General features: G+C 38.6%; 1 protein-coding gene across 3 annotated transcripts in view; it reads right to left on the reverse strand.

Annotated features, from left to right (window-relative positions):
- Positions 1-1,322: 1,322 nt before the first annotated feature.
- The window catches only part of mtfr2 (mitochondrial fission regulator 2), a 17,363-nt gene continuing 7,684 nt past the window's right edge, over positions 1,323-11,001 (reverse strand). For all 3 annotated transcript variants that reach the window (XM_048597416.1, XM_020534994.2, XM_020534993.2), the window contains exons 4-8: positions 6,807-6,925; positions 6,064-6,278; positions 4,384-4,684; positions 4,127-4,307; positions 1,323-3,180 (exon numbers count right to left, since the gene is read on the reverse strand). In XM_048597416.1, the coding sequence (XP_048453373.1) occupies positions 3,118-3,180; positions 4,127-4,307; positions 4,384-4,684; positions 6,064-6,278; positions 6,807-6,925 (879 nt within the window). In that variant the 3' untranslated portion in view covers positions 1,323-3,117. The remainder of the gene's footprint in view (positions 3,181-4,126; positions 4,308-4,383; positions 4,685-6,063; positions 6,279-6,806; positions 6,926-11,001) is intronic.

Raw genomic sequence — 11,001 nt, forward strand, 5'->3', positions numbered from 1 at the left:
ACATTGAATCCAGCATATTGGATCGGAGAATAAAGTTGATCTTTTAGTCCATCCATATTTGCAGGCAGATATTCTTTTGAAGTTTAATTTATACATTTGAAACAATAAAGATTGAAAATAGTGATGACCAAAGTTCACTATAAGCTGCACGTGAACAACCATGAAGGTCCCCACATACAGATTGGCAGCTGAAACTGTTCACAGCATTGATATCTGGTTCTGGAAGTCCCTGCCATGTATATAATTTGAGGTTCATGCAAAAGAAAACAAATTTAGCTGGAAAGCCATTGACAAAGATAGGTAGAAAAGTAACTTGTGAGGAGGACATAGGAGCCACAGACAGACATAGACAGGTTAAATAAGTGGGCACAAAGGTGGCAAATTAATATAATGTGGGAAATGTGAAATTGTCCATTTTGGCTGGAAGAATAAACAAAGGAAACACAGACTTCAGAGCTTTGAGATGCAAAGGGGTCTTAATGTGATCACGTGTGAATTGTGAAGGTTAGCATGAAGGCACAACAAGTAATTAAAGCTAATGGAATGTTATCATTTATCACAAGGCAAAACTGAATAGGAAAGTGTATAGGTTATGCTTTAGTTTCACAGGGCATAAGTGAGGCCTCATCTGGGGAGTGCTGTGCACAGTATTTCAGGAAGAATGTAAGCGTAGTGGAGGCATTTCAGAGCAAGTTTACTAGACTAATACCCAGAACCAAACATGGAACTATAGATGCTGGAGAAAGAAAACAAATAAAAATGGAAATTGCTGGAAAAATTCAACAGGTCGGGCAGCTTAGCCAGGAATAAAAAAGTTAAATGTTGAGTCCAGTGTCTCCGAACAAGGGTCACTAGATTTGAAATGTTAACAGCTGGAACAGGTAGGTTGTCTTATTGGGAAAAAAAGTGTAACCCAGCTAGGCTCGCATCCACTGGAGTGGCTTGATTATAAAGGAGGAGTGTTTTAAATTACTGGGTTTATAATTCTACTGTCTTGGAAAATCTTTGAATGCATTATAGTTTGGCTTATTGTCTTTTATCTTCATTTCTTTTGTTCATTAATTTCTGCTTTAATGTTAAAGCAAAATCAGCAGCATTGTGTGCTAATGTTTCAGCGAGAGATCACTTAATTAAAATCAAAATAAGATCTATCAAGCCAGATTTCAGTCTGGGATCTGACTTGTCCAGTATCATCATCAGCTGGGATCTTAACACACAGATGGCACTAGTGTTCCACTTACACTGATTCAGAGCCATGCCTCAGCCCCAGAAGAATAAATAACATTTTAAAAAGTTTGTTTTTCCCCTTTCAGTGTTGGGTTATTAATAAGTGCTTCTGAAATGCTTTAACAAATTTCTGAAGTATATTTGAATATTTCATCACACCCATCATTAATCACATTTAACTGTTGTAACATTCAATACTGTCGGTTTGACAGGAACTGTTAACGAATCCTTAATCAACCGACAGTTCACCATACTTATTGTGATTATAGAGAAACCAAGAACAGATATTTCCACTAGATGCCAGCGCAGGACAAAGGCATAAGCATTACTAACCACAGAGCATTATTTTACATATTTTAATACTAATTCCTTCCATAAGAACATTGTGGGTCTACCTAAAGTGGATGGGCTGCAGTGGTTCAAGAAGGCTGCTCACTGCTACCTTCTCAAGAGCGACTAGAGACAGGCAATAAACGCTGTGGGCAGCCAACACCACCCATTACCCATGAGCGAACTTCAAAAAAAAAAAAAAAATCTGCTGGTGCCATCTGTCGCAATCTTCATTTCTGTGCGGCAAAAATGAAATGGTATCTGCAACAGCTGTGATGTCCTCTCTCTGGTGTGTGGTATTTCATGTTCAAACTTTTGACTTGTGGTCTCTCCCAGTCCTTGACTTTCCCTCTTCAGAGGCAAATACTTTACCTTGGTTGCAGTTGGTTAGAAGTGCAGGTACCAAGAAAGCCAAAAGGAGCAGAATATATGCCCTGGGATGATGCAAACCCTAGAACTGGTAGTTTAAATCAAGTCAAATCCTCAACTTTTTGCAACCATTCAAGTCGTTCTTTCTCTTATGGAAATTCCGTAACTGTTCCCTGTTGGTGTACACAAGCGACCACTATGTTGGCAATCGTGGTTTGAGGATAGATTGAAACCAAAGCAAGAATACTGTTCTCCAATTTACTGAGCCCTAATGTAATTCATCCATGAATACGCTTAATGTCTTTAATTTAAATCTGACACTTGGAAGCCCTGAAAACCATTACTACAAGAACGGAGCCACTGCCTTAGATCTTGCAGAAGATGCTGTCATTGACTCAAACTATCACACACCTTTGACGAGAGATGATGTGGATATTACTTGGAAGGTGTGGATGTCACAGATGACAATAAGTCTTCATTTGAAGTTGTCCTATTTAGTGTTGTTAGCTTTAACATCAGCAATTTAATGGAATTGTAATCTCAGTACTGCAAAGCACATTTTGACATCACTTACTTGACTGAACTGTCATAATTCTGACACAGCTTCCCCCACCTATTACTGGATGCTGGAGATCCAAAATAAAATTAAAGTGCTAGAGAAACTCAGAAGTTCCAACAGCAACTTTGTCCCGCTCTTCATAGATATGTTGAATTTGTTAAGACTTTTCTTCGGTACTCTGTTCACTGAATTTCTCCAGTATATTTTAAATAAATCTTGTTTCATTACAAAAAGGACTGAAGATTTAATCTTCAATAGTTTCAGAATTTACAAACAAACAATCCCAAGCAGAGAGAAATGCATCGATTAAACATAAGATTCAGTGCACCAAAATAATTGTTCAAACTTAGCAGGACTGTTACTTTTGCATATTAGCAATTTGCTATTTTGACAGAAATATAAATCCTTTTTAAAAAATCCAATCCTTTTTAAAAAATCCAATCTAAAATGTACAATGTATTGACTTAACTTTCCTCTAGAAAAAAGTGTTTTAATCTGGGTGGATAATTTACAAATGGGAATTACTGTAAACAAGTATCTGCTATTATGTCCATTACAATTGCACCATGGTATCAGTTCTTTTCCAGTGTACGTAACAGCTATGAAGAGTCGTCAATAGTTACTTCTGCTGGTTACAATATTTTATCAGTCCTCAAGATATTTGGTTTCTTGGGCTTCAGGTCATGTTGTCCAAACTAGAGAGAGGAAAGAGGAAAAATAGGCTTAAAACAAAGATAATGAAGCAAACATTTTGGTACCCTTCACTGCAAATGCAATTTTTCAAAAAAAAAAAAAAATAAATAAATAAATAAATAATTAAAAAAAAAAAAAACCCATTCAGGGGATGTGGGCATCACTGACTGCTGCTAAGGAATTCCTGCTTCTAAAGTTAACCACTGGGTGCAATACACCAGCATATGCTGTGTCATTTGTGCACATGCTGTTGATATCTAAATGTATTTAGTATTCACTTAATTGCACTGCTCATTACTTTCTTTACAATGTTTATTACATTGTCCTTGCTCAAATGCTCTTTACGACATTCTGTAGTCTTTAATTCTTCGCCTCTTCAAAGTTATTGCAAAAGGGATTCAGTTCTCTAGTCACCTGGTTCATTCAGGAGTTGCTATCCTATTCTCATACTCACTTCCACTCTGCTACAAAGTCTAGTGCATTACATGTTAATATGTCAACCTGAAGCATATTTTACTTTAAGTGAACCCCTATTCCAGCTGAACTATCTGCATAGTTCGAAATAATACTAACTGGCTTACTTTATCTAATAACCTAAAAGCACGTATCCATGCACCAATTCAAATAATTTGCATAGAGCAAGAACTTTTTTGTTTAAAATGTGTACCTAGACATGTCAACTTCTTTAAATTATATTTACACCAGTCTTCTAACATTTTTCAAGAAGGTGAAGATGACTTTGTAAGATAATTCTTTGCTAATTTTGTTGGCATCCCAACAAAATGAAGGAATCTCCATACAGAAGCAGAACTGTGGTATACACAAAAACCAAAGCAGGTGAACATTTTCCTTTCTAAAAAACTATATTGTTAGAAATGTGACACTAAAAACTATGAAAACCACAATAAGGAACTTCAACGTTTCGCTGCTTCCGGTGAACTAACATACCCTTGAAGTTTCTGGACTTGACAGTGGAGAGAATTCAAATGGCTCATTTTCATAATCAGAAGAATCATTCATGTATCTGTGTGAAAACTTGCGTTTTAAAGCATTGGCAATGAGTGCTGCTGGATCAGAGACAGGTGCCTTTATTGCTGGTTTCTTCCCCATGGGTGTTCCTCCAGGTGACCTTTATAAATAAGAATATTATTAAAACACGCCAAATCCACAAAATGTTTCCATTCCTGCTGTTGGACAACATTTACCTTGCTACTGCTTTTAATTTGACATTCTGCATATCCTTCAAGACATCCATCATGTTGAAGGGATTTGATAAGTTTTCAGTGAGCTTTGGTTTGATGGTTACATGACTAGGGTTGCTTTTCATAGCTTGGGCTTCTCCAACAAGATTGCTAGCAGACGCAGCACTGTTCTCTGCAGCTGACATTGGCGGAGGTGGAGGTGGAGGTGGAGGTGGAGGTGGTAGGGCATTCCCAGCTGGATCACTCAAAGCACCAAACGGTGTAGATGTTAACTTTGGAGGAGGAATGGAAAGAGCAGGAGTACCTGAAATGGAAAAGCCATTTAGTCCCAACTGTGTTAAACGTAGGAGTATTTTATCTTGAATAATGTTGAAATATTGGAATACAAATTCCTAATATGAGATTATGACCAACAAAAACAAGGCAAATGAAATATAAAACATGCACAGTCAAGAGCTAGGTGTAATTAAGATTGCTGAACCAACTGGATCAAATTTCTTCATGTTCCTTGGTGAGATCAATGGGAAAATTAATTTTATACATCAGCCATTTCCTATTTATTCCTATGCTCAAAACAGCAAAATATTTTCTAAGATTGCTGCATGTGCAGGTTTGAAAAATCTGATTTTCAACATGGAATTTTTATTAAACATCAGTATTTCAGCCTATACTGTTAGCATTTTGCACAAGACAGATAGAATACAATGTGTACTTACATTTCAATTATCTTTTTGAAGCTACAATCCTCATCGCCTTAACATTCACCTACATAAAATGTTTCAATATTTTTCCTTTTATTTCTGTAAAGTTCATTCCATATGTTGATTACTCATTGTTCAAAGACCTTTGACTATTATGTTCACCATTTTATACCTCCAAGCAATACAGAGACAGGCAGATTCTATGTAAAATGAAATGTATTGACAATAATTTCTCAAAAGCCTGTAACTCTGAAGTTTACTCCAAGCTTCAGCTCTTAGATTTCAGCAGCTTGTTTCTCATTTACTTTTCTAAGTCATTACTCCGGGCTTAACCAATGAATCACTATGCGTAAAACAGTCCAACAGATACATATAATCAAAATATGGAACAATTAAACATTCCCCAAACTTTTTTATTATTAATTCAGGTGAATATCCTTCTAATTTACTTCTGAATTTGAAATTATGCTCCAGAATTACCAGTTGTTCATAAACAATACATTTAGCTGCTAAGGAGCTCTCCTCTCAGGCTTTTTAGCCCTGAAAGCTGACCATGTTTCTTCAATTTGTCCTCAATCTATCCTCAGTGATTCTAACCTGGTTATTCTTTCTGAACCATCTTCAGATGTGTGAACCCCTTGTGACCCAGTGACCAGAACTAAAATATGATATTCGAGATACAGTCAAGTCAAAAATTTCTCTTGGAAGGTCTGTCATATTTCATTAATATGCATTGAAAAAAACAGCCTTTCCTGCTTTACACAATTCAGTTTTGCAAAGCCTCCTTACCTTTGATGCTCATTTTAGTTTTGTATCAACAAGAAGATTTTTTGCACAGTGATCAACATGTACTTTATTATTGATTGCTTTGCTGGCTATGAAGCATTTGGTACATCTAGACATCATGAAGGGTCCCAGATAAATCCAAGTTTACACTCAGAAGTGCTATGTAAATGCGCACAATTTTGTCTATAAAACTTACAGGGAGTATCCAATCTTTCATCCTGCATTGTAATAAGCATAGCAATTTGAGACCTCAGACGAGACAACTCATCTTCAAGTTGAGATATTTTATTCAAGGCATTTTCATTTGATGTATTATTCCCATTTTTTGGATAATTTAATGTGGTCATTGGTGCGCGATGTTCTTGCATCAGGCCGATTACCTGCTCAGCTTTGGGAGGGCGAACTTCATTCCTTAGAAAGAAAACAAACAATTCAATCTCAAAATTGCACATAATTTTTTTCCCTCAGATCCTGTCTAAACCTGCTGCCTTTCACCTAAAAGGTTATGCCCCCTTGTTATGGGCCCTTCAACTTGGGGAACAGCAGCTTTCTATCCACATTGTCCGCGCTCCTCACTCACTCTCTGAGGCACAAGCTTCAGTCCCATTTGTTGATCACAGAAGGCATATTCATAAAGTGGCCAGTTTGAAAACCAACTTGCAAAATACTTCCAATACACTTATGGCAGGCAGTAAGAGTGGGAGATTCTCCTGATAAGCCTAAACTTATTTTAAAAGCATATTTCTTCATGGCCCAATATTATTTTTATTATTTTATGAACTTACATACGTATAAGTAAATTCCACACACTAAATTCTGGCAACACATTCTTAGCTCTAATGAGTGCCTATATTTGTTTGATTACCAATCTCTCAAAAAACACTATGGACAGATTAAAAAAAAAAATCAATGTGCAAATATACATACATGCATACACACCTAAATCGAGTGAAAGTTTCACCCTCATCATCAGCAATCCATGATACATCAGCCAGAGATGGAACCGTAGGTTTAGAGCTATAGTTACATGAGTCAGGTACTTTTAATCTTTCTAAGAGCTATAAAATGGCAAAATGTTATTGCAATTAATTTAATCATTTAATATATACACACATTTACAAATAAATACATAAGAGGTAATGAGAGATAAACTTCGAAAATGTTAGCGAGAAATAAGCACACATATTAACTGAAATCAAATCACCAGGGGTTTGCCAATGTAATAGTCCAAATCAGACACTGATCTGCAAAAGTGAGTTCTGGACATAAATTAAGTTGCTACTCTAACTCTATCAACTGCAAAGGACAGCACATTCTGGCGCGGTTTTCTGCTATCTAGAAACCGTTTTTCAAAAATAGGAACTACTAGTGCTGAACTCAGACATTAGTTTAAATGTTGTGAACCAGCCTAATTCGAAGCCTCCCAAATCTTAGTTGCATTATTCACTTATCTTTTAGGCCCTTCAACTCGACTCGCAAAAGTAGGTAAAGCTTCAATGAAGGAAACCTGAACCTAAAGTTCCGAGTTCAAAGAGACTCTACGTTTTATGCAGCAGGGACCTTAACCCAGTGCGTGTTATGAATTTAGGTAATAAAAGTAATGATCCTTAAAGGACACGTAAGGTTGGTAGAAACGTATTTAAAACTACAGTCCTTTAACATTTAAACAAAAACATCCTACCCACATGAGCGAGGGATAAAAAAAGTTCTCACATTTACTATAGCTGGATGTTGACATTTGCCTCTGGGCTCTTTATGAATGCTTTGTTGCTTTCTACTCCCTATAACTCTCAGCATGGTTTCCAAGTTCCCAGTTTGATTGTCAGGTCAAAGAGGGTATCAAACTCTCAGTTATTAGCAAAACAATAGAAGAGGTTGTTAGCAATGTCATGAAGCAAAAACCTGCTCACTAGTTGTCAGTTAGGGTTTGCCAGGCTCACTTCATTCTGGTCTCATTGCAGGGAAAAATGGGCTATCTTCACAGTCCAAGCCAAGATCAGTCAAGCTGGTCTAGTGAAACCAGTCCAGAGATTACCAGTAAGTCAGTTGGTAGGGGTGGGGGCTTCACAGAAATCAGTCAAGGACTGGTCCATCCTCAGTCGGAAAAGGTTGCGAGATGTCCCAAGGGAGTGAATAGGAAGCAGACAGGGCAAGAGAAGGTCAGTAATTCAGGGGAACGGGGTAGGTGAGAGCCACTAAAGGGAAGATGCTGCATGCAACAGTGAGAGTGGTAGACCAGGAGGCTTTGTGGGAGGTGGGTGCAGTGGCAGATTTTGACTGAGTGCAAGGTAGCAGTGAGAAAATGATACAATTTTTGGAAGCACGGAAGTTCATTAACCTGCTTGTGGCACTGCAGTGTGATCCTCTAGGCCAAGGACATCACAGACAGGTGGCTATATAGATCAAGCTAGCAATGCCTGATGGCATGGTCTCTGCAAAGCAGGGGGGCAACTTGTCTCCCTCAATCATGTCATTTGGAATTGTACCGCAAAACACTAGGGGTAATTCCTGGATGCCGTAAGGTCCCAGCACTGGCAAGCACTTCTGTCTCTGCTGAGTACAAGATTGTGCAAGTGTTACCATGGTGGCAGGATACATAATTAATAAAGTAAGCAGCAGAGAATTCAATCAGAAATGTTACCAGGGTTTACAGTTGGAAACCCTCCATGAAATTCCCTGAAACAAAATTTGGAAAAATTCAGCCCAATGGAACTGGTGCATATGAGAGCAAAGGAGATTTGATTGAGGTGTTAAAAATTTGGAAAGGCTGTGATAAATCAGGAAAACTATTCACACCACTCAGTGAATTATTAACCAAAGAATAAATTGAAAATAATTAACCCTTTAATTATTAACTTGGCAGGGGTGTGGGAAACAGGAAGTATTATCAAGGAAAAGCAAGCTACACAGAATTCGGGCAAACAAATAGTTCTGTAGAAAATTGCATGATATTAGGGTCAAAATGAGTGGAAATTAAATAATGTATAGATTAAGTTTACTAAACATTTATGTGAATGTGAATGAGAATGTGCAAATTAGATGGATGAGCTACAGGAGCAGATAGCTACATGAGAATAGGATGCTTTGATAATAATAGAGATATGGCTGATAAAAGATTAAAAGTTATTGGAGCAGAATTAGGCTATTTGGCCAATCGAGTCTGCTCTGCCATTCCATCACAGCAGCTATATTTCTTAACCCCACTCCCCTGCCCTCTCCCTTTAACTCTTGATAGTAAGCCAATCAAGAACCTTGTCTGTCTTTTCACTCAATGACTTGGCCTCCACAGCCTTCTGCGTCAATTAGTTCCACAGATCCACCATCCTCTGGCTAAAGAAACTCCTCCTCATCTCAGTTCTCAAGGATTATCCCTTCATTCTGAGGCTGTGCCCTTGGATGCTAGTTCTTCCAACTAATGGAAACATCTTCTCATGTCCACTCCATCCAGGCCTTCCAGTGTTTTGTAAGTTTTATGCGATCACCATCCCCCACCCCCCCAATCCTTCTAAACTCCATCGACTACAGACCCAGAGTCCTCAACTGCTCCTCATTCGACAAGTCTTTCATCCCCAGGATCGTTCTTCTAAACGTTCTCTGGACCCATTCCAAGGCCATCATATCCTTCCTTAGACACGGGGCCCCAAAACTGCTCATAATATTCCAAACGCAGACTGACCAGAGTCTTATTCAAGACAGTACATCTCTGCTCTTGTATTCTAGCCTTCTTGAAATTAATGCTAACGTTGCATTTACCTTCCTAACTACCGAATGAACCTGCAATTTAATCTTGAGAATCCGGAGTTTCAGATTTCTAAAGTCGTCCCCCATTTAGAAAATAGTATACGCCTCTGCTCTTACCCACCAAAATGCACAACATCACAATTTTCCACATCATAACCATCTGCCACTTCTTTGCCCACTCTCCTAGCCTGTCCAAGTCTTTCTGCAGTCTGCCCTCTTCCTGTACACTACCTGTCCCTCCACCTATCTTTGTGTTATCTGCTAACTTAGCATACAGTCATAGCGTCATGCAACACAGAAATAGACCCTTCGGTCCAACCAGTCCAAGCTGAACATAATCCCAACCTAAACTAGTCCCACCTGCCTGCTCCTGGCCCATATCCCTCCAAACCTTTCCTGTTCATGTATTTATCCGTATTTCTTTCAAATGCTGTAATTGTATCACCATCCACCTCTTCCTCACAAACTCATTCCACACGTGAACCATCCCGTGTAAAATATTTACCTCATATCCTTTTTAAATCTCTCTCCTCTCACCTTAAAAACGTGCATCCTGGTCTTGAAATCCCCATCCTTGGGAAAAGACACCTACGATTAACCTTATCTATATCTCTCATTAGTTTATAAACTTCGATCAGGCCACCTCTCAACCTCCTACACTCCAGTGAAAAATGTCCCAGCCTTTCTTCATAACTCAAACCTTCCATACGCAGCAACATTCTAGTACATGTAAAAAAAAAAGAATGGCAGATGCTGTAAATCAGAAACAAAAACAAAAGTTGCTGGCAACATCTGTGAAGAGAAATCAGAGTTAACGTTTCAGATCTGGTGACCCTTCCTCAGAACTGATGGTAGCTAGGAAAATGTCAAATTATTTTCAGAAGATAAGGTGGGGGAGGGGGTAAGGAGTAAACAGTAGGTGGGGATAGAGTCCAAAGAGAGAAAAGCAGTTGGTCAGACAAAGGAGTGGAAAACGATCTGGCTAGGAGACAGAATAGCTGTTAATGGAGACTGTTAATGGCTAACAATCCTAACCAGATCGTTATCTACTCCTTTGTCTATCCAACTGCTCTTCTCTCTCTTTACGCTCTATCCCCAACTATCATTTATTCCTTATCCCCTCCCCCACCCTATCTTCTGCATATAAACTGACATTTTCCTAGCTACCATCTGTTCTGAGGAAGGGTCACTGGACCCGAAATGTTAACCTGATTTCTCTTCACAAATGCTGCCAAAGAACAAAGAAAATTACAGCACAGGAACAGGCCCTTCGGCCCTCCAAGCCTGCACCGATCCAGATCCTCTATCTAAACCTGTCGCTTATTTTCCAAGACAGTAGGAACTGCAGATGCTGGAGAATCCGAGACAACAAGGTACAGGGCTGGATGAACAC

Source organism: Rhincodon typus, chromosome 5, assembly GCF_021869965.1.
Source record: "Rhincodon typus isolate 14 chromosome 5, sRhiTyp1.1, whole genome shotgun sequence".
NCBI classification, from domain to species: Eukaryota; Metazoa; Chordata; class Chondrichthyes; order Orectolobiformes; family Rhincodontidae; genus Rhincodon; species Rhincodon typus.